The sequence below is a fragment of the Rhamphochromis sp. 'chilingali' genome (assembly GCF_963969265.1).
Source record: "Rhamphochromis sp. 'chilingali' genome assembly, chromosome: 6".
NCBI classification, from domain to species: Eukaryota; Metazoa; Chordata; class Actinopteri; order Cichliformes; family Cichlidae; genus Rhamphochromis; species Rhamphochromis sp. 'chilingali'.
The window spans coordinates 13097173-13122782 of NC_137933.1; the positions used below are offsets into that span (position 1 = coordinate 13097173).

The 25610-nt window shown below is 40.1% G+C and overlaps 2 protein-coding genes and 1 long non-coding RNA gene across 14 annotated transcripts; 2 read left to right on the forward strand and 1 right to left on the reverse strand.

Moving 5' to 3' along the window:
* On the forward strand, positions 1-9071 carry LOC308397840 (membrane progestin receptor gamma-B-like). 2 transcript variants are annotated; one of them, XM_080884043.1, is made up of 8 exons: positions 1-150; positions 393-520; positions 3361-3566; positions 3815-3941; positions 5039-5083; positions 5935-6031; positions 7040-7184; positions 7993-9071. In XM_080884043.1, the coding sequence occupies exons 1-8, from the start codon at positions 97-99 to the stop codon at positions 8265-8267; spliced, it is 1077 nt and encodes a 358-aa protein (XP_080740169.1). In that variant the 5' UTR covers positions 1-96; the 3' UTR covers positions 8268-9071. The 2 variants fall into 2 exon arrangements, with proteins under 2 accessions (XP_080740169.1, XP_080740170.1); XM_080884044.1 differs by lacking the exon at positions 5039-5083.
* Positions 8067-12570, reverse strand: LOC308397841. The gene is made up of 3 exons (XR_013971850.1): positions 12326-12570; positions 11819-11916; positions 8067-8206 (listed from the first exon to the last, which is right to left on the reverse strand). It is a non-coding gene; the product is annotated as an uncharacterized lncRNA (long non-coding RNA).
* LOC308397839 (kinesin-like protein KIF23) lies at positions 11942-25288 on the forward strand. Of its 11 annotated transcripts, none has more exons than XM_080884032.1 (24): positions 11942-12032; positions 12601-12667; positions 13339-13467; positions 15176-15281; positions 15424-15560; positions 15651-15760; positions 15898-16068; positions 16300-16341; positions 16805-16917; positions 18729-18850; positions 18994-19096; positions 19242-19321; positions 19441-19560; positions 19900-20059; positions 20205-20369; positions 20593-20759; positions 20878-21051; positions 21388-21594; positions 21820-22128; positions 23937-24170; positions 24377-24465; positions 24656-24716; positions 24801-24841; positions 24940-25288. In XM_080884032.1, the coding sequence occupies exons 1-24, from the start codon at positions 12019-12021 to the stop codon at positions 24953-24955; spliced, it is 2937 nt and encodes a 978-aa protein (XP_080740158.1). In that variant the 5' UTR covers positions 11942-12018; the 3' UTR covers positions 24956-25288. The 11 variants fall into 11 exon arrangements, with proteins under 11 accessions (XP_080740158.1, XP_080740161.1, XP_080740162.1 ...); XM_080884035.1 differs by having other exon boundaries at positions 23940-24170; XM_080884036.1 differs by having other exon boundaries at positions 20208-20369.
* Positions 25289-25610: the final 322 nt, after the last annotated feature.

Sequence of the window (25610 nt, forward strand, 5' to 3'; positions counted from 1 at the left end):
CAGCATGACAACGCAAACCTTATAAAAGACGGAGACACACCCGGCTTATAGCTTCAGTTAAGCTCGCCTCTCAGACAGCAGCACCTTGCCATAGTCATGCTCAGCCTCATCAAATTGCCACGAGTCTTCACCATCAATCAAGTGCCCAAAGTAAGTTTACCTTCACTCAATCTTTACAATTTTTCGCTTTTTATAAGTGCTAGAAATTTGAAAAAAGAAAAAATTTCAAAGACAAATCTCAAACATGCAAAATGTTGAAAAAGAAACAAACCGCTTTTATATTTGAGAAGTCCTAGTCATGCATTCTTTGTTAAACTCTCAGAAGAGGTGAAAACAAAATTGGTCTTCTCACATTTGGGCAGAGCACTAACTGCAAGTGTTTCTTCATTGAGGTTTTCCATGAGGACGGCATTATTACTGGGTACCGGCACCCCCGGAGCTCAGCCACCGACTGCATCCTGAGCCTCTTCCAGATGACCAATGAGACGCTCAATATCTGGACCCATTTTCTGCCCACCTGGTACAGCTGACAATTTTTTTTCTCTTGTTTTTCTTTCACTGCAAAGTTGTTTTCACCCCCCTGCTGTGCGCTTGGAAAGATTGACAACATGCGACACACCTGACAGAATTTAGATTCAGCTGGCAGGTGGCCTGGTTTGTACATGAGGTGACAGCTGAGCGATCAAGTACAGTCTTACATCATAGTTACTGAAGTCTTTCTACTATTTTCTCCGTTTACTAAATAAAAATATTAATACAGAAGCAAAGCTGAGCAGAAAAGCAGCGCTCCCGGCTGTGCTGACCCGGCTGTGAATAAAGGGGCAGCAGAGAAGCAGCTTTTTAAAGCAGAGAAGAGTGTACGTGATTTTACACTCCCTCCTGACCAGCCTGGTCGGATTCATGAAAGAAGGAATCTTGCACATCTTGTAAAGCTCGTAGGACTCTGAGTTTTCTAGAATTTTCTTTGAATATTTGCTTACCTTATACCTTCGTGGCATTTTCTGCAGTCGGACCTAAGTCTTATCACCTCTATCAGTACAGTGCGCTTGGAATTCATGTTATGTGCACGTCTTGATGGAGTTCAACAGATGGCAGAGGATCAGTGGCACGTTACAGTACTAATACTAAAAAAAAAAAGTTTAAAAGTAGCGTGGCCAGTTTTCACAGAATGGAGATCAAAAGGCTCACGGGACCTGCAGCTTCAGCAGCATCTGTTTGCACTGACTTACGTAACACGAGGACTGAATATACACAGATGTTTGTTGTGATTTCAGCAACGATGCGGGTCCCCCATCACCGTGCCTCCCTGTCACTGTCATTTTGCGTATGACGATGCTCAATCTTAATATGAGCCTGTTTGTGTTTACACAATTCATTATCAGCACTGTCCTGTTGACCAAAATTTGTGACTATTTGGGACGAAGGAGGATTACAAAGCTTTCCAGACAACAGACAAAGAAGTTTTCAAATTTGTAAAGTTGATCAGTAACTCATTAAATCTAGTTAGCTCATCATCATTCATCCTGGCATTTACAGAAAACCTTTCATTTTTCTATTTGAGCATAGTTATGATGGAGACTTAATGTCCTTTTTTATACTCAAGACTCAAGTGTAGATGTGGTTTCAGCATGAGCTACACTGATTAGGCAGTGCGTTACGTGAGGGAATTACTAAAATCTGAAAACTGCGATAAGGAATCCAGTCTGACGACTGTGTGCAGTAATTTAAGCCTGTCCAGTTTAAAGCCTGTCAGTTAGCACAACGATAAACCGAACGTAAGAGTTTGCATGACTAACAAACAGAAGTAAAGGTGGACAAAGAAAAATACCGAGGACTCTTTTCTAAAGTAGTTTTGGCTCCTCGGCCTCCTAAACTTGCGATTCCTCTCTGTCTGTTTGACAAACGTGACTCTGTCCATGACTTGTGGCAGCTCTGTAGCTAACGTCTCGATGCTGTTCTTGTTGTGTAAGGATTTAAAGGTACTTCAGAGGCTTCTTTTCCCAGTAGTCGCTCTGCACTTCCTTCCTTCCTTTGATTGCATGGGTGGTTGTGAGTGTCTTTGTGTTCAGATAAGCAAAGGACACATGGGTGTTGGTGTCCAGGGGCTCTATGTAGACCTAGGTAGTAATGAGCAGATCTGTGCTGAAGACTTTTGCATAAACTGCCACAATTAGTTAACTGCTCGGTGATGGGAAAAGCACGAGTAATGTTGATTTGTTAGTGAGGCGCTCTGAGAAGTCGAGGCAGTGACTGCAATACACAAGGCAATACAATATCCTCATGATAGGATAAAAGTGTTTGGAAAGTCAAGTCAGCTGCAGAGGTAACTGCCAAATACATCATTTTCTGAGTAATAAAGTACTTTTTCTACACTGATAGGTGCTACATACAACTTTCTGCTATTATATGTAGGTTTTCTGGCCTCCTTAATGTTGCTGTGTCGCTTCAAAGCACGGAGCCAGCTGGACGTTCCGGCTCCAGTTAATACTTCTGGACACTTAAACACTTATTAGCTTTCTTGCCTTGAGGAAAAGTTTGACTCTCAGGTCTGTGTATAAAATATGGAGCTAGACAGCATAGCGCAGTGTACAGACTTGAAGGGGAAACAGCTGGGATGTCACCTCGTAGTCCTTGAGACTTTGCTTTGTGGTTCTTTAATCCTTCAGCAAACAGAAATGTGAAAAATGACATTCAGTGGTTGTACAGAAAGCCGTGTGAAACATGGGAGCCAACGTGTGTTTACTGTGCTCACAGCTGACATATAGAGTATATTATTTCATATTTATACGTGACCGCAAATGGTATGACCACAGTGAATTCAGCGCTGAGCAGCTTACTAACAAAACAGAGCAATGATAGAAGTTGGGTTTAGTCATCGATGTGCGTCTTTCAGCTTTGACTGCCAGATTCTTTTTTAACCTTATAATTATCAGTTAGCTACAGTGCTCTTTAGTTAATAATTAACCTTTTCCATGTCTGACGAATGAAAGGAAAACCCCACCTAAAGTGTCACCCTAAACAGACTCAGAGCTCTGTTTGCCACGGCTGGAAAATCTGCCATGTTTGTTCAGCAGCATTGATTTGGTGACTATAAAAGCCATAGCATTCGATTTATATCATACCATCAAACTATTCATTAGACCTTCCCGTATGAAAGCACGTGCATCGTGTTTCTCCGTTTCTTCTTCCTGCAGTCTGTCTGTGCACACAGCCCTTTTTGTTCTGAGTACACCATCAAATAATCACACTCCAAAACTAAACGAATTAAAACTACTAAATACTCCTTATAACTAGACGCATCTGTCATAAGCATGTGTTACATCCATTCTGATTTCGTCAACCCAGTTTTTCTCCCGGCAGGTACTTCCTATGGAAACTAGTAACGGTGGTGCTGATGCAGAAAGCGTGGCAGGACTCCTTCACCTGGCCCATGGTGATCTTCCTGTTCACCTGCTGCATTTATCCACTGGCGTCGAGCTGCGCTCACACCTTCAGCACCATGTCAGTGCGGGCACGCCACATCTGCTTCTTTTTTGACTATGGCTCTATCAGTTTCTACAGCCTGGGTAAGTGAAAAACAAAAGCTGTTCGAGGAAGATACACGATGGGTGAATTTGTACTTCTACTCGAAAGGGGCAGGGACGTCCACTGCACAGTAGTGGGTCCACTACATGTTCAGTGAAACCAATGTGGATTCCCTTTTCTAAAGTTCAGGCGCAGTCTAAACTTATGGTAGTTTTCTAGGTCAGATTTTAATGGAATTATGGAGTGCTGGAAGACTAGATTTTCATGCTTATGGTGTGCTCGGCTGCAGGCTCAGCGATCGTCTATTCAGCTTACATTTTCCCCGACAAGTGGGTGAACAGCTCCTTCCACCAGTCCTACATCACCATCACTGTGTTCAACACCGTCATCTGCACCATCCTAGCATGCTACTCCAGGTAAGCTGAAAAAATGACTTTTACATCCCTACTGCTGATGCTGTTTCTATCCTAGATTTATGCTTTTATTATGCAAGACGAGGTGTCTGTACTATGCAATTTAACATGCGAGCCTTCTTAACAGCAGATGGCTTCACTTTGTGCTTTTAACAAAATTTTCCAACTGAAAAAAACATTACGTCCCCAGCTCAAAATCAATTTTTAACTGATTCAAGCCAATCTAAAATCTAAAAGCTCATCTTATGCAAGATGAATAAAATATAAGTGCCTCACTGTGTATGAAAATGAAGGGGGGAAAAACAGGATAGAACCTCTCCATCGCATAAGAGTGCAGATACAATAAAACTAACAACAGTACAGCTTTTTTTTGCGGGTGCATGGTGCAGAACTGAGCACAAACATGCTGCAGGTCCTTTTTAGCCTGTGTGACTGTGTGTTTGATCTAAACGTTTTTGCCCATTTAAAGCTCCAGCTGTGGGTGAAACTTTGAAATGGAAAGCTTTAGAGGAGTCCTCTGAGAAATTCAGTTAAGATCTAACATTTGCATCTTCTCATAATAACACACTAAATGCTTTTTCCTTTTCCCATGCTATACGTAACGCTGTATAGGCGAACATGCATGTTATCGTGTCGTCATTAGCACAGTAACACTTTCTAGGAAGCATACAGTTACGCAGTCAGTGTTTCAACTCCAGCTGAACTAATAAGAAGGAAAATATGTTTATAGCAGTTGGGAGAACCTGGTCCAGGACAACATTGTAATGTGACAACTAACAAATATTTGTCGTCTTTGTATCTCGAGGTTGTACTTGAGTACATGAGTCACGTAAATCTTGTCAAACAGCCTGAGCACCGTGTCTGGTAGAGCACAATGGTGGGCGTGGCTTACATCAAAATCTAGATCATTCTCAGCGACTGCAAATCAGAACTCTTGGAAAATGTAAAGCTTGCTTTGATCATAAGAGGCAAAACACAGTATTCACTTTTCCACGTTTTCCATTTACAGCAATAATCATATTTATTACCTTTATGTACTGGAAAATGTTGGCTTGGTCTAGCTAATGATTGTTCTTTCACTTATCTCTCCCACCGCTAAGGCTTGGCTTACCATTTCTACAGTATAATCACGACATCATTAAGAGGTAAACAAAACGTATTTGCTAACAATCTGCTCCTCCGTCTCGTTTATCGTCCTCTGAACTGTATTTTTCATTACATTGTCATTATTTAAATGCAAGGTGCCTACGTAAAACATGCGAGTCATCTATTTAAAGTATTGACAAGTCTTCGGACACACCACAGTAGGTGAATGGAATTTCGAAGGTGCAATTGAGCAACTTGCTTCTTAACACAACTGTTGTTATGTATCTGTAAATGGCGTGGTAAATGGCCTGTATTTGTATAGCGCTTTTCTAGTCCCTAAGGGCCCCAAAGCGCTTTACACAACCTGTCATCCACACATTCACACACTGGTGATGGCAAGCTACATTATAGCCACAGACACCCTGGGGCGCACTGACAGAGGCGAGACTGTAACTATACGGACCAGCCCTGAACGGTGACTGACTCCAAGCACAGTTTCAATTGGAGCAGGTTGGAGGAGCTGACACACAGGGCAGCTAAACGTGTTCTGTAACAGCCTGACTCACTGACTCAAAGTCAATCCTGGCTTCACGCAACAATAGGAAAGGAGCGTGCACTGCATTAACGTGCTGCTCAGAAAACATTTCATGGTCCACATGCTTCGTAAATTTAAATATATTTGCGTGTATTTATATTTTGAGTTGTTTAAAGAAAGATTTGTTTTATTATCATTTCTGGCTCATTCAAGCTGTTTTCAGCTGTAATTCCATTTTAATTTATGTTCTGTTTAAAAAATGTAGCAGGTTAATAATCAGTTCTTACATAATGTTTTCATTATCGATGATGATTCTGTTTCTGTTTCTGTAGAGCTTCCTCCACTGAAAATGCCTTTTCTTTTTTTCCCCTCCAGATTCCCTGAGTACCAGAGTCCAAAGTTTAGCAAATGTCTTAGAGTCGTAGCCTTTGCCTACCCTTACCTGTTTGACAACATTCCTCTGTTCTACCGGGTAAGGCACTTTAAACATCCACTTGCCTCACAAGACACACCTGAAACACTATAAAGCAAAATATGCGGTTAGTTCTAGAGAGGTAACCATACAATAGGTAACAGACTGAAAGCATGTGTGTGTTTGTAATTTTCTGTGTGAGTATCATCTTCAAACTTCTTTGCTACACCAAAAAACACAGCATTTTTTAAGGGTTTTTGACCCTGGTGCTCAATGTTCCACTTCCATTTGTATAACTTAGCCATCAACGCTACCTCAGATTTAACTTTAAAGCTGTTGCTGCTTTAAATAAACAAAAATAACAATTATTTCCCTTACACAAGTTATGCAGAAGTTAATTTTATCATCACACTGCCTTTGAAAGTTTAGCCAGCAAACACTGACGCGAAACAACAGAAAAACGTTGGCAAATAGCATCAGTAGATGGCTACACAGAAGCTATATAGTACGGGGCTAATATTCCAATACATATTCAATATATTGCTGCATCCTTGGTATAATAATCTAAAATTATGTATGTTACAGGGTAAAATTCACAGCTACTACAGAAAAGGGCATAATAAACAGATAAAAATCACTAACCCCTGAAGAAAATATTTTATTATATCATAAAACAATAAACTCCTTTTATTGAAGGCGGTAACCTTCTATAAAATGACGTAACCCCTTCAGTGTATATCAAGAGGAGCCGAGTATTTTCTTTGAAAGACTTACAAAGCAGAAGCCAATTGCTCATGTTTGGAACCCACCTGAATACTTTACAACCAATTAGCTCCCTGTTTAGATACATGCGTTTAACATTTATGATGAAAACAATATCATAAATATCATAAATGTGAACAATACTCTTGTTTTTTTCTCAATCTGCGTTTATGACATGAAAGCAGCTCCACTGGCAGATGCAGAGAGTTTGACCCTCATTAAGAAATTTTGGGGTGTTAAAGTAAAAAACAGTCATCGGCTATTTAACCATTGAAGTTAAAAGCGATTGTGCTGTCGTGTTCGCAGGTGCTCCTGTGTAAAGGGGAGGGCTGTACAGATAACGCTACCAACATCCTCCACTACTACCACATCACCCTGGCTTTTCTCACTGCTTTTCTGTTTGCCACCCATTTACCCGAGCGCCTGGCACCCGGAAGCTTCGACTTCATAGGTAAACCAGATCTGACGAGCACTCTTTATAATTATTAGCATGTTTAGCTTTTTCGGCCTGTTTACTGATAGAGCGTTATCGCTGGTTCCTCTTAGCTGTACATAGAGTTTCACAAAAACCCCCAAAGTAAACCACTGTACACAACCTGCTCAGCACTGAAAGGAAGACAGACAAAGGAGACATTTACAAGCTACTGAAAGCAGAGATCCATGAAAGAACTTTAACTACTGTCTCTTTGTTGGCAAAGATTACGTTAAAAATGCTCTCTGCATCGCTGTATTGTGCTGCATTTCTTGTCTTTTCCTTCAGCATGAAATTTTTTTTAGCTTTTTTGAATGGTCAATGTACTATTTATTATAAGTCATTTGTTTTGGCTATTTTTTTGCAATAAGTCTGTGATTTTCACGTCTTTATGGTTTTTGTACTTCAAATAAAGTGAATTTTAATGCTAATTTCTGATCCTAAGGTGAGGTTAATAAGCATTCACCAACACTAAGGGGTAATTAATCAGTGACAAAAAGATCATAAAGAGTTCCAACGGAAAAACATCCATCAATTATAAACCAAACCAGCATTGAACAAATGTTTGACTAGTTTGACTTAATCATTTTCCAGCACTGCACTTTATTAAGTGGATATTAAAAAGTATTGTCTCTGCTGTGCTACAACAATAATGCATAATCACCTCTGTTTTTTCACATATCCTGTGTTAATGTTGTGCTTCCAATGTGAATCATTTGCTCAGTGCTGAACGTTTGCAGTCTACCTCTTTCCTCTAACAAACACATATCAACTGCTCCCTCTGCAGGTCACAGCCATCAGCTTTTCCATGTGTGCGCCATCCTCGGCACCCACTTCCAGATGCAGGCCATGGAGCAGGACATGACGATACGCCGTTCCTGGCTCGTGGAAAACTCAATCCCCATCACATTTGCCAACTCAGTGGGTCCGGCGCTGCTTTGTGTGGTGTTGAATTTGGTTGTCATCTTCCTCTACAGCCTACCTCTCCTCTTGGGCCCAGTCTGCAAAGACAAGAAGTACAGTAGAGGACCAAAGAAAGACAAACTCTGCCCCCACAGCTGAACCTCCAGCTTCATTGGTCATGGTTTAAAGGGCTTTAACTCATCCAAATCATACACTTTATATGGTCCCAAGACTAAAGAAATTGCATTATGGGTAATATAAATGGTATAACATAGTGAAGGGTGCACCAGATGAGGAACTGACATGATGTTTAAATGAATCACGGTTGCATTTGGCCTTTAATTATCAATGAGATGCCTGCTGCTGTGCTGATAGGCTGAAAATATAGGTGCAAGGTACACAAACATAGCATGAAAATTAACAACGTGTTTGTTAAGTTTCATAATATGTAACGACTTTTAAATGTTTCTGAGGAAACCTGTTTCTACATGAAGCTACAAATGTAGCAGGTTAGCTACATTACGAGGCAGCGCATGTGTGTTTATCTTTTTGCTTCTCCGATTTCCACACTTGTGGTGTATGAAGAGACTGCAGGGAACAAAAACTATGTAAAATACTGTTTTTTCCCTTTCAATTGCAGGTTTTGATGCTGAACTGACAATGTGCCTTTTCATGTTTCTCATGACTGCCGTTAAGTTAAATGTGACATCAGTCAAATAATGCACATCAAACAAATGAAGCAGTTTTGTTCAGGGAGATCAGATGTTGTTTTTTTTTTAGTTTAAACTTCAGCTTAATAGACTGACAGTGTGGTCACTGAGCACAGAGCTGATGTCCTCTGAGTCATTTATTTCCCTCAGAATGTCTGATGTTTCTGGTGTTACATTTTCCTGAATTACAAAACAGAGTATTTAAGAACAAAGTTATTTATTATGAGTTTTTCATATAAACTGTAAACTACGATTGTCTGTGTCCCTTTTATTTTAATTAGGAGCATCCTGTTGCATAATGCTGGCACATTAGTGTTTATCCTACAAGTATTTACATCCTATAACAGGGTGACCAGATCCCAATAAACTAAATGTGGGACAAACAGTTTGTTTGTCTGAGAGAAATATATGAGTATGAGTGTGAGACATGTGAGGCCTGGAGTGTCCAACCTAAAAGAATAAACAGATGTAAGCTATGCAGGTCAAATGTGAGGGCCAAATATAGTATTCGAATACATAGTATTCATATGGGCAGAGTCATGTGAGCAAAAGCAGGACAGCAACCTGCTTGCATCTACAAAAAATGGCCTGCTAACACTGATTGCAACTTGTGGTGACTAAATGGTTACCCAGATTGTGGATGTTTTAAAGTCACAACCACTTTTGATCCCAAGGTAATTGCACAGGTCGTCTGATAAGAGGCAACTTTTCTGCAAACACTTGTAGCCTGAGTTGGACTGGCTGGAATCACTCTCAGAGAGATTTTCAAAGGGTTGCCAACCACTGCTGTCTAATTTCGAAATGCAGACATGCCAACATGTCGCCAAGACTGCTGGCAATCATGGAAAATGACTCCCACCTTCTTCATAACACACTGGACAATATGAAGAGCAGTTTCAGCAACAGATTCCTTCAACCTTGCTGTCTGAGGGAACAACGCAGGAGTTTGTTCCTTCCTGCTGCTATCACTCTCTTTAGTTCATCCACTTGGGTCAGACCCACACATACTGAACCAGACTAAACATTGCTCACTGCACTCTGTCACTTTGTACTCCACAATGTATACTTGCACACCTGTACACTAATATCTTTAATATCACAGAAATATTAGTTAATAGTGTCCTTTTATATTCATGTATATAGTTATATTTATATCTCTATAAAGAGAAAATTCATTTTATGTGATTTGTTGTATGCATGCTGCTGTGACAATTCACAGTAGCATTCTTTTCTGGGATTAACAAAGTTTCTCTGATTCTGATCAGTCTGCACAACTCGAGGGGACTCGACTCAACTGCCTGTCAGTTGGTTGTTTTCTGGTTATATACCGATAGAACAGGACTGTTACTGAGCATAACCCATATGGAAAAGAGATATATAAATCTTATAAAGTTTGTATCTGTCTTGTGTGAAACTTTTATGAAAAGCATACGAGAGTGAAAACAGATATAAGATCCCTAGAAAAATTATATAAATGAAACTTGTATGTTTTGGATACTTAGTAAAATAATATATGAAAGTGGCCACTTTCCTGAGTAAATCATATAAGCCTTATATGATTCACTATATGAAGTAGGCCACATCTGATGCAAGTCTTTTATAAGTTTTTTCTATTTCTTTTCCATATGTGAGAGCTAAACGTGGATTTCTGTCTTTGTGCCCAATAACAGATAGGTGATTTCCAAGGACCCATTCAAACAGACTTATAGTAGACTGACTCCCTCTTATGGCAACATTTGGCAGGTTTCAGTGACAAGCTCATTTTATAACTTTATACAATGTAAAAATTATTTATCCATTAACTTTCTTATTGAATAAATGTATACTGCCAATGTTTAACTGGGAATGTTTGCAATAACACTGTGTAAACAACCATGGCAGACCCAGTGGCATTTTAACCATTCTTTATTAATACTGGATGGTTGCTGTTCACAATACACGTAGAGCTGCAGCTCTCCCGCTGCCCGCTCAACACCACCACAACAACAACGCCAACCACAGGACCCAGTACAATGTTTAATTCGGCGGGGCGTAATTGCGGATGCCGTGCAGGTGCGTCCGCCTCCTCTGCACGGCACCACAGGCCACGCCCCACCACACACTGTATCATGGAGTGTATCGTGGTAATTCCCACCTGTACTATTTGGTCACTCCATATCATGATCCTCTCCTGTGTGAAACTGAAAACAATGATAACTTGGGAAAAGCACTGGAAACTGACTTTCACTGACTTCACACACTTATAAGCACTTTTCCAGTCTTGTTGCATTTCACATGTGGTAACTTCCATGATATTCATATTTATTTTGGTCAGAAAATGACATGTTATCCTGCAAATGACCCATGAAGAAAGCCTTTCTGCTTTCTTCACAGCCGTTAAAGGCCAAATTTTAGAAAAGTGTCTGCCATGTACTGCTAATTTTTGTATACTACAGCCAATCAAAATAAGAGACTTTGACTCAGAGGGTGGAATGAGGGGACCAAAATGCTGTGCTGTCCCACAAAATTGTAACATCTGGTCACCCTTATAATGCCAGTACCCGAAAGGAGTTTGCATCGTGTCAACATTTTTCCATAATAAAGAGACCCAGTGAGGCCTACTACAATATAAATGCAACCTTTATCTACCGTTTGTGTAATTCTTCAACCAAATAAACAGATTGCACTAAAATAGGGGGGGCATTGGGTATAAAATGTAACAGAATACAGGAGATCAGGCAGGTGTCTGACGCTTAGACGACTCACTGAAGTGTTGGAAAAAATAAACTGTCGAACTAATTAATTGCAGATTAATTAGAAAAACGAGTTATTTCCCCAAATAGTCACTCTAATATATTGTCACCCAAGTCCCCCTTCTTTAACGTCTCAGGTGTAATTTAATTAAGGTTAATTACTAGTTTCAAAGTTCAGAAATAAAACAGAAGTTAAATGTTACGACATTGCTCTAAAAAATAGGAATGAAGAGGAAAGTCATGCTAAACTTGTGAAAATACAGCTTACCAGATTTTCGGACCTGTCTGTTTGATCCAGAGCTAGTAACGGAGTTAGGAGGGGGAGAGGATGGAGGCGGGACTTCCGCTGCAGAGTATTGAGATTGGCTGGAAGTTCAGATTTTCGGAAGAACGTTTACAAGAGGGAAATTTTCAAATCGAGAAGAGGCGCTCGTGAGAACAGCGGAGAGGGTGTTCACAAAACAAACAATGCAAAGACCGGGGTCAGTATTATCATCGTTTACACGTCTAACAGTGAACAGGTAGCACATTATAAATGAGAGACGTATTAAAAGGACGTTAGTTTACGGTTGTTCTCTGAAAAGGGAGCTTTGAGATTATCGCCGCGTAATTAAAACCGTCTGGTAACTGCTCAACTGGCTTCCAAGCTCAGATTCAACTCCTCGGCTGTTTCTGACAGTGTTTGCTACACTTTTTTTAAACCTAAAGGGTAGCGTGACTTCGGTTTGCTTAACGTTCAAAATATAATATCGAGTAAGAAATAAAATTACGTTACCGTGGTTAGCGAGTTAGAAGCTAACTTGGCTAGCTAGTTAGCGTAATTCATAAGAAGACTCCATTCATCATACACGTCAGACCCTCACTGACAGTTTTTTTTTTTTTTTTTAACCTTCCGCCTACCTACCCCTGTCTAACTGTGTAGTTTGGCACTTTAAGCACACGTCTGTTTCTACATAATACCGCACAAGACACACACACGTTAAGATAGGTCGGTTATTCCGTAACTAAATAATGTGTTTGGTGTTGATGGTGTTGTACTGACACTTCCAGCAAAGGGAAGACTCCTCGGAGGCCTGGGCCAAAGAAGGCGTCCAACACAGAGAGAGATCCTGTGGGAGTAAGTGAACTTATTTACTCATTATTCATGAAACTAAAGTATAATTAATGGAGAAGCCATTACTGTCAAATCCTCTTTTTTTGTAGTTTAGTGCTTCGTGTAAACAAAGACAAGACAAGGTGATCGATGTAGTTCTTTACAGCTGCCAGTGCTTGTGACAGATAATTGCTGTTTTTCAAACAAAAATGAGAAAAAGGTGACTTATTTCAACCTTTTTGAGCCCTTTGTTATGACCATGCCAGTTAACTGTTGAGATTTGTTGTCTTGCTTATCGTATTTGTTAGTAAACTGAATATTTGGATTTGTACTGTTAACTGAGCAAAATGGCAAACTGGATTGTTACTTGGACTTGAGTTAGAAAAGTTTGACACATTTTCCCAGTGTTCTGGGGTTTCAGAAACTAAACAGTTAATCATGTGACTGATTGACTTAAAATCTTCTAGTCTAAAGAATTGTTAGTTACAGTCCTGTTGAATAATTTTGTCCGTTTTAAGCTCACAGACAGACTTCAAATCCATATATGTCCGTGAATTACCCTCCATCATGGTGGAGGGCTTTGTGTGTTCCAGTGATCACAGGGGTTATGTTTTGTTTCTAGTAGGGTCTCCAGACAAATTGGTCATGCGTGGGTGCCAAACAAAGAGCTTTTATAAAAACAACATTTATTGTAGGTGTACTGCCGTATACGGCCCCTTGGATCAGAGGATGAGGAATGCTGTGTTGAGATGATCAGCAGCACCACCATTCAGCTGCATGCTCCTGATGGTCTTAAAGCTAACCGAAATGGGGAATACAAGGAGGTAAGTAGGGCTGGGCCATATTATACCGTTCACGGTAATACCGGTATAATGTTAGGCAACGATAGGAAAATGAAATATCGCGATAGAATGGGAGTAAAACGCGCATGCGCAGTGCCTTTGTTTTCATATGCACATGGCCGATTGTTGAGTGAAACAGATGAACCAGAATTGGTTTGTAAAAATGGTGCAACTTCAGTGATGTGGAACTGGTTTGGTGTTTGTCTGTCAGATACACGACAAAGCACATTTTTTTGCAGAACATGCAAGCGGTCGTCGTTATTGTCGTATTTGTCGGACTAAGATGCTCTTAAATCTGGGAGTAATCTGGGTCCTAAACTCCGTATGCTTCAGGTCAAACAACACTGCAGCATCACTGAGAGTTAAAAACTGTCTAAATTCTTTCATCTTTAATAAAACGATCAGCATTGCTGCTTTACCAGGTGTAACTATAAAGTTTAACTTCCAGGCATCCATGAAAACAAAAGTTATTACATTTAATGGAGTTAGAAGTTAGCAGGAAGCTAGCGGAAGTTAGCTCGCTAGTTTCGCTAGTTACCTAAGCATGATATTGCATGTTCTGACTGAGAGATTTCTGAAAAAAATCAAACGTACAGCTCTGCTATCACTTCCAACATAAATGAAGACAGGAAACTAAACAGCAGTGACGTTTGTAGGGTTACTGAAGTTGGGCTAGCTGGTATATAATGATGTGCTACGTGATCGCTAGCGACACAGCTATGTTAGCATAACATAAACAGTGAAGCTGGAGGACGAACACTAACACTTTTCCACTTATAAAAGTTAACGTGAAGGTTCTTCATGGTTAGAGACAAATGCAATCGCATGGCAGGATGCTGTAAACGGACCAAACTTCAGTCAGGAGAACAACTGAGATAATCTATCCACAATACCAGGTTAGTCATTAATATACTGCAACAACATGGGAATAGAGCAGCTGCCAGAGAATTCAACATTAATGAATCAATGGTACAGAAGTGGAGGAAGCAAGAAGAATGAGTTTAATAAAGTTTGATTTATCTGACTGCTTTGTTTCGCTTAATGTGCCTTATAATCCCGTGCACCTTATGGTCCGAAAAATGCGTACTGCACACTGCAGTTTAATGTTGCAAAGCACCTCTTTTTAACTTCAGTGGATATTATACATGGTTATGCTCAGGATATGTCAGCCCATTTCTACTGGAAATGCCTTTTGGTTAAACTTTCAGCAAGGAATTTGCATTTGCACTGTTACATTTTTATAAAGCTTTAATGTACATAAAAACCAGCTTCTTGTTTAAGTGAAAATAAATGGAAGGTTGTCTTTTTGCGCTAGTAATGTTGTGGAGTTGTATTTTGTCTCGCATCAATTATATCGTCGGTTATATCGTTATCGCAAATTTTCAAATATATATCGTGATAAATATTTTTGGCCATATCGCCCTGCTCTAGAGGTAAGTGTGTTTTATAAAAATGTAAAACAAGCTGGCCACTCATACTTGATTAGTATCCCCCCCCCCCTTTCATGAGCTCAGTTTATCGCTGTTAAACTGTGCTGAAAATCACAAAACAATACTGAACCCAGCAAATACCTGAAAGCGGCTACCAAAGAATTTTTTCGACAGCGATTTCATAAATTATAGTAACTGCTATTATTGTCTCTATTCTTCTTAATACCATTGATGTATGTTCTTGTTTGTTTACCCTTCAGACACAGTACTCCTTTAAGAAAGTATTCGGTATTAACACCACTCAGTTGGAGTTGTTTGAGGATGTTGCCAAGCCACTGGTAGAGGATCTAATTCACTGTAAAAATGGTAAGTCACTTGACATGTGTAATGTGTACTTTGAAGACTTGCCAAAAGATTACTGCTAGTTTGCCGTGCTGGTTCTCTGTGTGAGTCTCTGTGAGAGTTGCTTTACTGTGATGTTGCAATATCCTACCTACCTTCACCACAGGTCTGTTGTTTACGTATGGTGTTACTGGAAGTGGTAAGACCTTCACTATGACTGGCTCACCTGGAGAAGGTGGTCTTCTCCCCCGTTCTCTAGACATGATCTTCAACAGCATTGGACCCTTTCAGGCTAAAAGATTTGTAAGACTGAACAGTTTTGTTTTTGTTTTGTTTTTTTGCAGAGTGAGGCATTTACTGAAATTACCGAATATTTGTTTTAAACCTCTTCAGGTGTTCAAACCAGATGATAAAAATGGCATGGAGATCCAGAGTCAAGTTGATGCTCTCCTCGAGAGGCAGAAGCGAGACAGTCAGGCAGTGCCCAAAATGCCATCTTCTAGGTAGCTAAGGAGTCATTTTAGTCCACTCTTCACTTTATACTTTCATGGTGGTCACGAGCACTGTTGACATTTGAGTTTAAAGTTTGCATTTCATTGTTAGGTTACTTTTTACTTTCTCTTCTTTCTTTTTTTTTTAGGCAGAAGCCTGACCCTGAATTTGCAGATATGATCAGCCCAGATGAGGCCTGTAAATCGGAGAATGTGGATGAAGACGGTTGTTACGGTGTGTTTGTTTCCTACATTGAGATCTACAACAACTACATCTACGATCTCCTTGAAGATGCTCCGTATGACCCGATCAGACCAAAGTAAGAGATTAGAAATCAACATATGCTTTTGAAACATAACGTCTTGTTAAAAAGCTCTGTGTACAAAGCTACCCGACAGCACCCATACTTGTGGTGCACATGAAGATAGCAGTGTTGAAACTGAGAAAGTATAAAATGATACCATGTTTTTTTATTTTATTTTTTATTTTTTTTGTGCTTCGTAGGTCTTTACTGACAAATTGTACTTGTAAAAACCCTGTTTTTTGTTAGGTGGTTCGGTGGAAGCACGCCTGTGCGGAGCAATGAGTATGTGTATGTGGCCAGTAAAATTGCATTACACAGTACTGTTTTTCATAGGCATAACTTGGCTGTAGCTGATAAGTTGTTTAAGTAATCAGTGCATTCCCTTCCCATTAATCCAGTCGTCTGTTTGTAGCATAGGTGTAGCTTACTGTTTTGTTTTTTTGTTTGTCTTTGTTTTTTTCTCCCGCCGTTGTAGTTAATTGGCTCTCTGTCAACGTAGAGGAAACAGTGTCTTTAAACATTTCAAGCTGCTTTTGTGCAAATGCTGTGTGCATGTGTCTGTACCCCTAAATGAATGTGTATGTCTTCCTAGATTGCTTTTTTTTTTTTTTTTTTTTTTTTTAAATTTAAATTTAAATAATGGCGCTAACAATTATTTGGCATCTGGCTTTTGCTGCTTTGCTTACTATACCAACATGTAATTGCGTTACCTCACTGGTGTTTGCTTAGAAATATTTTGAATTTGTTGTAGACCACCTCAATCTAAGATTCTACGAGAAGATCAGAATCATAACATGTATGTGGCTGGCTGCACAGAGGTGGAGGTAAAATCAACAGAGGAAGCTTTTGAAGTCTTCTGGAAGGGTGAGTAGAAGTCAGAACTTGAATGTGTTGAAACATTTTAAACGGTATTGTGTCTGTTTGTTTTTTCTTATGATGGAAATCAGTAAAATATTTAAATCAAACAGTTCTTATGAGTTTGAAAAGAGTACAGATGCTGAGTAAAATGTAAAAAACAATAAAGTAAGTGGTACTAGAAACAACCAGCTGGAGGAAGATTTTGCAACTAATTATGATATTTGGCTGCAAAAGTAAAGATGGGCTGAATATCATTATCATCAGTACCTGATATCATCAAAAGATTCAGAATCTGTGCGCAGGGTATAGGGCCGAAAATCAGTATTGGATGACCATGACTTCTGGGCCGCTACAAGGCACTGGATTTAAAATGGGCATTATTATGTGGTTAAAATCCCTGCAGAGGCTCAGAACAACTTTTCACTGCCATCTACAGATCCAGTTTAAAGCCCTATCATGCAAAGAAGCAGCCATATTTGAACATAATCCAGAAATGCTGTCATCTTTTTTTGGGCGGGCCAAAGCTAATTAAAAGAATGGAATGAGGCAAAGTGGAAAACTCATCAGATAAATTGAAATCTGAATTATTTTTTTTTGTAAAATATAAGCTTTAAAAGAGTTTCTATATTGCATGTAAATGGAGAGCAGTGACTTAGATTTTACAATGTTTGTGCCATGCTGGGATTGCTGATGTACAGCAGAACAATTTTGAGCTTCCTGCAGACATCCTCCTGACTACCAGCAATGCAAATTTGTCCTCTGTAGAGGACCTTTCTAAACCTGAATATCTCCCATCCACTGCATACTACAGAATTACCTCCTTTTGGAATCTACAGAGGGCATTTAGGGTTTTCCAATGATACCAAATGTAAAGGGGTGGGCCTTTGGGAACTTTAGTTTTTTAATCAAGGAACATGGCGGCCATCGCTGCAAGCACATTTTATGGGGAGAACAAAAGTAAGTGCATAAAACTTTTCATTGAGCAATTTTTGGCTATAAATGTTAGCATATTTTAGATGAGGCTCTTAATAACACATTAAAACATAGTATGCTTAATTCTAACCTTTTTAGTATAGTATTGAAGTGTTTAAAAAATGTCCTCCGTAGTGGACATTTGTAGTCATTTCTTCCATTTTGTTCTGTTTTTTTTTTTTTTTTTTTTTTTTTTTTTTTAAATGACCAGAAAATGAGTCCTTTTTAGAAGCAGAAATAAATTTATTGCAGTTTGTTGAGGGAAACTCAGATCTTGAGTTGTCTGACGAAGAAGATCATAGGGAATAAGCCCTTCAAGCAGAAAGAAAGGGGAGCATCAGAGACGGTACTCAGACGAAGTCCTCCTGAACTTGCAGTTCTGTACTTTCTTGATCTGGCAATCACCAACTCATGGCTTCAGTATAGCAGTGACTTGCAGGTTTGGGTGAAGAAACCACTAAAATTCCCTGACTTCAAACTGCTCCTTGGTGAAGAGTTGAAGCAAATGTTTGCCATAAAAGTTCAGTTTTACATGCTTGGCCTTCCTATGTCCTCTGCAGTGGACATGTGATATCTAAAAAAGAAAAACCTTTTTTTCCCCAAAAAAATTATTTCTGTCTTTCTGATTACCTTACAAACATTGGGGGATTTAAAAAAAAAAAAAAAAAAAAAAAAAATTGATTGGACAACTTTTTTTTTCCCCCTGGTAGTCAGGAGGATATGGCAGCATTTATAATAAGTGATAAATCAAATTAACGCAAATAAATGGAAATTGTAGTAAATTAAAGTTGTTACTGCTGGTTTTTGAGCTCACAGATTGTGTTAATGATCTCCTCTCTGTCCAGGTCAAAAGAAAAGGAGGATAGCCAACACTCAGCTCAACCGTGAATCCAGCCGCTCCCACAGTGTCTTCACAATAAAACTGGCCCAGGCACCGCTAGATGCTGATGGGGACCACATACTACAGGTGACGCGCAGCCCTTATTTAAACATGTTTACATATGTCAGTGATATCGGTATCTTCAATTATACCTTTTTATTCAAAGAAAGACCGATGTTTTTGTTTTTTATAATGCTTGGTGATGCTGACACAATGTCACTGAACAACAGGACAAAAACCAGGTGAATGTGAGCCAGCTGTGTCTGGTTGACCTGGCCGGCAGTGAGCGCACTAACAGGACCAGAGCAGAGGGAAGCCGTCTCCGTGAAGCGGGTTTGTCTGTTGTTTGTGTTTTTGTTTTTTTTGTTGTTGTTGTTGTTTTCAGCTTTTCTAATGTTAACCACATTCTGAAAGTTTCTTTATGTAGAAATCACTTTTCTTAGGAGACCAAGCATTTTTAGTGATGTCTCATTTGCAGGAAATATTAACCAGTCCCTGATGACGCTGCGCACATGTATTGAAGTCCTGCGTGAAAATCAGATGTGTGGAACTAATAAGGTTCGTGTTTTATCATTTTCCCACCTCCTTGATCTCTGTTTTTAACATTTGTTGTTGTTTGTTTTTTTTGTTTTTTGTTTTTCATTCATTGCAGTTTCAGAGCTGTTGTTTTCTTTCAGATGGTGCCATACAGAGACTCCAAAGTTACCCATCTATTTAAAAACTACTTTGATGGGGAGGGAAAAGTCAGGATGATTGTTTGTGTCAACCCAAATGCTGATGACTATGAAGAAACTGTGGTAAGACATTTTCTTTTCGTGTGGTAGAATGGCCTGCATGAGCAAACTTTTCTTTTGCAGCCTTGCTGGATGCTTTATGAAATAATGTGTGTACTTTATTGATCCCCGTGGGGAAATTCCTCTCTGCATTTAAACCATTCACTCAGTAAAGCAGTGGGCAGCCATTGGGCACCCGGGGAGCAGTGTGTAGGGACGGTACCTTGCTCAGGGGTACCTCAGGGTAGCCGTTCAGTGGATTCGAACCCCCGACCTTCCGATCATGGGGCCACCACTCCACCTACTGAGCTGTCCCTGCCAAGTAGACTATTTCTAAAGAGTCCTCCATATTGTGTGTTGCAGTTGGTGATGCGCTTTGCAGAAATGACCCAAGAGGTAGAAGTGGCACGGCCGGTTGACCGTCCAATATGTGGCCTTGCTCCTGGACGCAGGCACAGAAACCAGGCTTTCAGAGACGAGCTCTCACGTCGTCTGGAAGAACGAGGAGGGCCCAGCAATGCTGGTAGATCACCTTCAAGTCTCTGCTGCTTGCTCATTGTGCTGTTATTATGCTGCATTCATACATTTAAACTTAAAGCAATCGGAGATGTTTTATTTTTTGTATGTTACTCAGTTTAAACAATCTTTACCATATCTGATTCTCATAGTAGATGACAGAGTTCTGATGACTCAGCTTATAGAAAGCCTTCCAGATTTACCTACTTGCGAGCTGGTCGACCCAGCTGATGAGCAGACGCTGCCCCGCATGATTGAGGTCCTGGAAAGGAGGCATCAAATCCGACAGATGATGACAGAACAATTCAATAAAACTGGTACAGGCCATTTGTCTCCATCACGCAAAGTTTGGAATTCCAGGATTAGGCTGTTAGAGCAGATTTATTCGGTACAGCAGTGATGCATCAGTCTGAGTGTTTTCAGTATCTAAATCTTTTTTCTGTAATATGGATTGTTTTTGTTTTCACAAACAAGTAACATTTCTATTTAAAAATAAATATAAATCTACATCTGTTAATATCCGTGTGCTTCTTCCTACAGCTAATACAGTGAAATCCATGCTGCAGCAGTTTGACAGCCAGCTCAGTGCAAAGGATTACTTCCTTCACGATCAACAGAGCAAACTGAATGAAAAAGACAAAGTCATTCTCAGTCAGAAGACAGAGATAGAACGACTGGAGAAAAAGTCCAAAACGTTGGAGTATAAGGTGCTGTCTTCTTTCTACAACTGACACAAAACACATGTTCTTGGAAATGTGCATTCAGTTAATTTTCTTTTAAATAATGGCCTGCATTTAACTGTTTGTGTACGCTGCTCGTCTTCAGATCGATATCCTGCAGAAGACGACGGACATGTACGAGCAGGACAAACGTGCACTTCAGCAGGAGCTGGAGACCCGGGAGCACAGGCTACAGAGCGAGCTGTCAGAGAGGAAGCGCATGGAGCAGCGCATGCAGGGCGCGGTGACGGACACCAGACTCAAGTGGGAGAAGGAGTGTGTAAGTGGAGTTGTTCACTGTTTTGAGCCATTAGGATATCAGGTATTGTAAATTATTTTTCTGCAATCAAACGTTAATTTGCACAATTATAAGTTATATTTTACAATTGCATTTCAAATATGCATTGAGAGCCCTACTGTTTGGAAACATTTGTATGGGTACACACGGAGATTAACCCACATAATCTACCAAAACATGAACAGTGCAATGTAATTATACTAAACTCCACTTTGTAATGTCCCTCAGATCGTTCATGTAAGTTTGTAATTCCAATTGTTAGATATGACACGATCAAATAAGACTTTAAATATTTTCTTGTCCATGGTTTCTGATTAGGAGAGACGGGTGAACGCAAAGCAGCTGGAGATGCAGAACAAGCTGTGGGTAAAGGATGAGAAGCTGAAGCAGCTGAAGGCCATAGTGACGGAGAGCAGCAGCGGTGGCAGCGCTCCCACTGAGCGTCCAGAGAAGCCCGAGAGGCCCTCAAGGGAGAGAGATCGAAACATCCAACAGAAGAGGTCTCCCTCTCCATCACCACTTCCTGTGAGTTATTTGCTGATGCTGCATGTTTCGCCAATGTGCACCTAATCATTCTGTCAACCCGATTGAATCAGCATGTTTCTAATCATTGTGAAAATCATGAGCAGGAATCCTGACATGTATACGCTTACTGGTTACATCACTTTGTTTTCTACTTTGTCTGTTGCTCTGTTGTGAATTTGTGTTAATCTGGAGCACCTAACATCCACAATACCTCATCCCTTTCAGGATTTCAGCCAAACTCCTTCCCACCAAAATAAAGCCAGAGTTAGGGTGTTTCAGGACCGCACCTCCACACCATCCTCCTCTGACTATTCTTCAGTAGCCTCCAGCATCTCTAGGTGGGAGCAGAGGTTCCCTGTAGATTCAGGCAGCCAGAATAGGTTCACCGGGACTCCCCAATGCAGGAGCCGGACTCCGGCCACATGCCACAGCACCAGCAGTGTTGGTCACAGGAGAGGCCAGCGCAGGGCCCCAGGCACTGAGGTCCCTGCCACCACTCTTGTCTATGGACTAGACCTAGAGGCAGGCACAAGGGTCAGTGTGTGCTAGAACCTAGATGTTCATCTCTGTGAGCCTGTAGTTTAAGCTTCGCCTTGGTGTAGAACTGCATCTGTGATTCCAACAGCTGTCGCCTTGTTTAGAAATACATTGAGTAGCAGCATCAGTGTAGACTGGTGTGTCTCCTGTCCTCGCTCTTAGGCAGACTGATCTGTCATGCTTGGAAATCTTCTTGGCTTGCATCTTAAGGCTCATGAGTATTTACATCATGTTTGTAGATCTTTCTTTTTCTGGATGCAAACTGCTCTCTAGAAATGCGTTTTTTTTTTTTTTTTTTTTTTTTTTTTTTTTTCTTGTACTCCAGTAGCAAAATGGCATAAACATGGTATTGAAATGAACAGAAACATCTTTGTTCAAAAAAACCCCAAAAAAACACTGAGTATTAATAGTCTAGGGTCTAGGCCGTTGACAACGGTCCTCCGGAGTTCTCGGTCCTGAGCCTTATAGCAGCACCAGTGTTGCTAATTTTCAAATTAATGCTGAAATTTGCTCAATAAAACTGGATGATAATAAGTCGGCCAACGTGGGTGGGGAAAAGATTGGCTTTTGTAATGGGTGTCTGCATTACAAGATATGCTACCTTTGTGCTTCTTTGCATGCATTGTCATTAATTTCTTAATTCTTTAGAGTGCTATCACTTAATCGAAGGGAATTTTCACACCTATAGTTTGTATACTCTGGTCTGAATCAGTTAATGACTTTGTAACTTTAAGCTTTCCCCTTTTGATTTGGTTCGCAAGTGGACTTCAAGCAAACCAAAATGCATCACTACAGACCACGCGAGAACGTTCAGTCTGCTAATTGGCCAGATGTGTCTGGGGCGGGAGCAACAAAAGTAGATGCAGGAAGTTGCTGGGTTTTGAACTCTTGGAGAACACAGAATTTGCATTCATTTCACAGCTAGTTGCTGACCCGTACAGATCTTTACACATCTCTATGGGCGATCGTGGCTCAAGAGTTGGGAGTTCGCCTTGTAATCGGAAGGTTGCCGGTTTGAGCCCCAGCTTGGACAGTCTCGGTCGTTGTGTCCTTGGGCAAGACACTTCACCTGTTGCCTACTGGTGGTGGTCAGAGGGCCCGGTGGCGCCAGTGTCCGGCAGCCTCACCTCTGTCAGTGCGCCCCAGGGTGGCTGTGGCTACAATGTAGCTGCCATCACCAGTGTGTGAATGGGTGGATGACTGGATATGTAAAGCGCTTTGGGGTCCTTAGGGACTAGTAAAGCGCTATATAAATACAGGCCATTTACCAGGCCATTTAGTACCCTGCCACATTCCAGAATACAAAACACACATGGCTTTTTTTTCCTTGTAAGTAGCTCAAACATGTAAGATGCACCTGCTAGTTTGTTTGGATTGAGGTCGGGTCACATTCAAACCATGAAGAAACCCCTTAGTTCATCTGCATTGGTCTGCACCTGAGTGTGATTACTGTGTTCACACCTGCACAAGTGAACCACACCTGCACAAGTGAACCGCACCAAGGGGGAAACGAACCAGAGTTCAATATAAACTGACAAAACACTGCAGGTGTGAAAACACCCTTTGACAATGTGTATTGCTGGAAGACAGTTAAACTTTTAAATAAACTATTAAACTTTGATTAGAAATTTCCAGAAATAAAGTTTATAATGCATCAACTTCCTGTGACTTCCAGTAATACATTTATTTTCCTAACAAGCTAACACCTTCTAGCGTTTCACCTTCCCTACTAACCTCGACATAGTTTGATTGGAGTCACATGTGAATAACTTCCTGGTTTGTCTTTCTCACATTGGGATCACCAGAAGGCTCTTCCAGTTCATCCAAAACACAGGCGTTCACACTCTGCCGGTGGGGAGAAATGGGTAGACCACAAACCACCTTCTAATTTGGAGTTAGACACTGTCATGCAGCCAATCATACCCAATGCAATCAAGGTGTCCACCCCAAGCGAGAAGGCTCTGTCTAAATGCCACAAGTATGTGCTTAGACATCAAGAGCTTGCCTCTGACGGGGAGATCGAAACCAAACTGATTAAGGTAAAATCAAAAAATGTGACTAATTTTTGGTGTTTGATTTTGATCATTTTAGATGTTGCATGAATTTCACTTGATTACAGTGTTTTAGTGGGACGCTCCTTCCTATTTACTTACAGATTTAATTCTGATAACACTTTCTTCCTTCTCTTTCCTTTTTTTTTTTCCTTCTTTTTTTTTTTTTGTTCTTGTTGTTTAAACCTCACCAGGGTGATGTGTTTAAGACCAGAAGTGGCGGACAAGCTGTGCAATTTACAGACATTGAGACGCTCAAACAAGTGTGCCCGTTAGCACCAAGGTACAGTATTATGTACAGAAATGTGATATATTTCTGTGTGCACAGAGAAATATGACTATAATACCAAAACATAGCACTTATTAATGCTAATCAAATACAAGTTATTAAATGTTCCCAAATAGAGACTGGGAAAGGTTTGAATCCTTACTTTATAAGAGAACTGACTTAAAAACAACGCTCTTTGTTTCAGTCGCAAAAGGCGATCAGGATCTGCAGAAGGACCAGCTGAAGGGGAGGACATAGAAAACAGGGTAAGCTCTTAAAAAGCGTAAATACAACCACGAGCAAAACTTTACCTATGCTTTCTAATCCCTGTTCAAACTTTCCCTCCCTAGGCTCCAGCGGCTAGCACAAATTCATCCCATGGGTATCAAAAGTAAGCACAAAGCATGTGTTTGTTTTATGTACTTTAGATTTTGGTTTTCAGTTCAAACTAAACTCTGTTCTTGGTTGTCTTTGTTTTCTTTCTTCCAGACGCAGAAAGCCTTAAATTGCCCTCAATATTTTCATCTTGCTTTTAACATACAAGAATGGGTAATTGTGAGGAAATTGAAGGGAAACTATGCATCTTTTGGATACCAAGTTGGGTCTTTTGTTTGTTTTGTTTTTTTTTGTTTTTTAATTCTATCAAATCATATTAGGAATTATTCTGGTGGAATTATCATTTTTTCAGAACAAGAGCAATATTTAAGTTGTAATTGCTGTATTTGTGTTACTTTTTGAATTCTGGAAATATTTCTCCTTAAAAACATGAACAAACTTATAAACACTCTATAAATGGAACTTTTTATGCTTTTGAATGCTTTGTACTATCCAAAGACGACCACATGCCTCTATAGACCGTTGTGCTTCTTTTTTTTTTTTTTTTTTTTCTCCTATGTCATTGTTTTTCTTTTCAAAGGTCATTGATTGATCGAATGCCAGACTAAGCATAATGCTGATTATTAAAAAAACAAATTTTAGAATATACTGTGTAGAATTGAAACTGTAAATATTACACTATTATGTAGGTTTTGAACTCGATCCCTGGCCTCCATGTAAATAGGTGTCATGCAACTTTTTACTTTGGCTTATTGAAACATCTCCTAAGACATGTAGCACACTGCTCTTTCTGGTGGCATTAAATTTATTCAAACACCAACATC

Excerpts from the sequence above, each read along its gene's own strand:
- LOC308397840 (XM_080884043.1), top strand. The coding sequence starts at position 97 with ATGCTCAGCCTCATCAAATTGCCACGAGTCTTCACCATCAATCAAGTG. Across the intron at positions 3,942-5,038 it reads ATCCTAGCATGCTACTCCAG|GCTTGGCTTACCATTTCTAC; the intron begins GTAAGCTGAAAA and ends CCCACCGCTAAG. Across the intron at positions 7,185-7,992 it reads CGGAAGCTTCGACTTCATAG|GTCACAGCCATCAGCTTTTC; the intron begins GTAAACCAGATC and ends CTCCCTCTGCAG.
- LOC308397839 (XM_080884032.1), top strand. Across the intron at positions 19,322-19,440 it reads AGATGTGTGGAACTAATAAG|ATGGTGCCATACAGAGACTC; the intron begins GTTCGTGTTTTA and ends GTTTTCTTTCAG. Across the intron at positions 21,595-21,819 it reads CCTCTCCATCACCACTTCCT|GATTTCAGCCAAACTCCTTC; the intron begins GTGAGTTATTTG and ends CATCCCTTTCAG.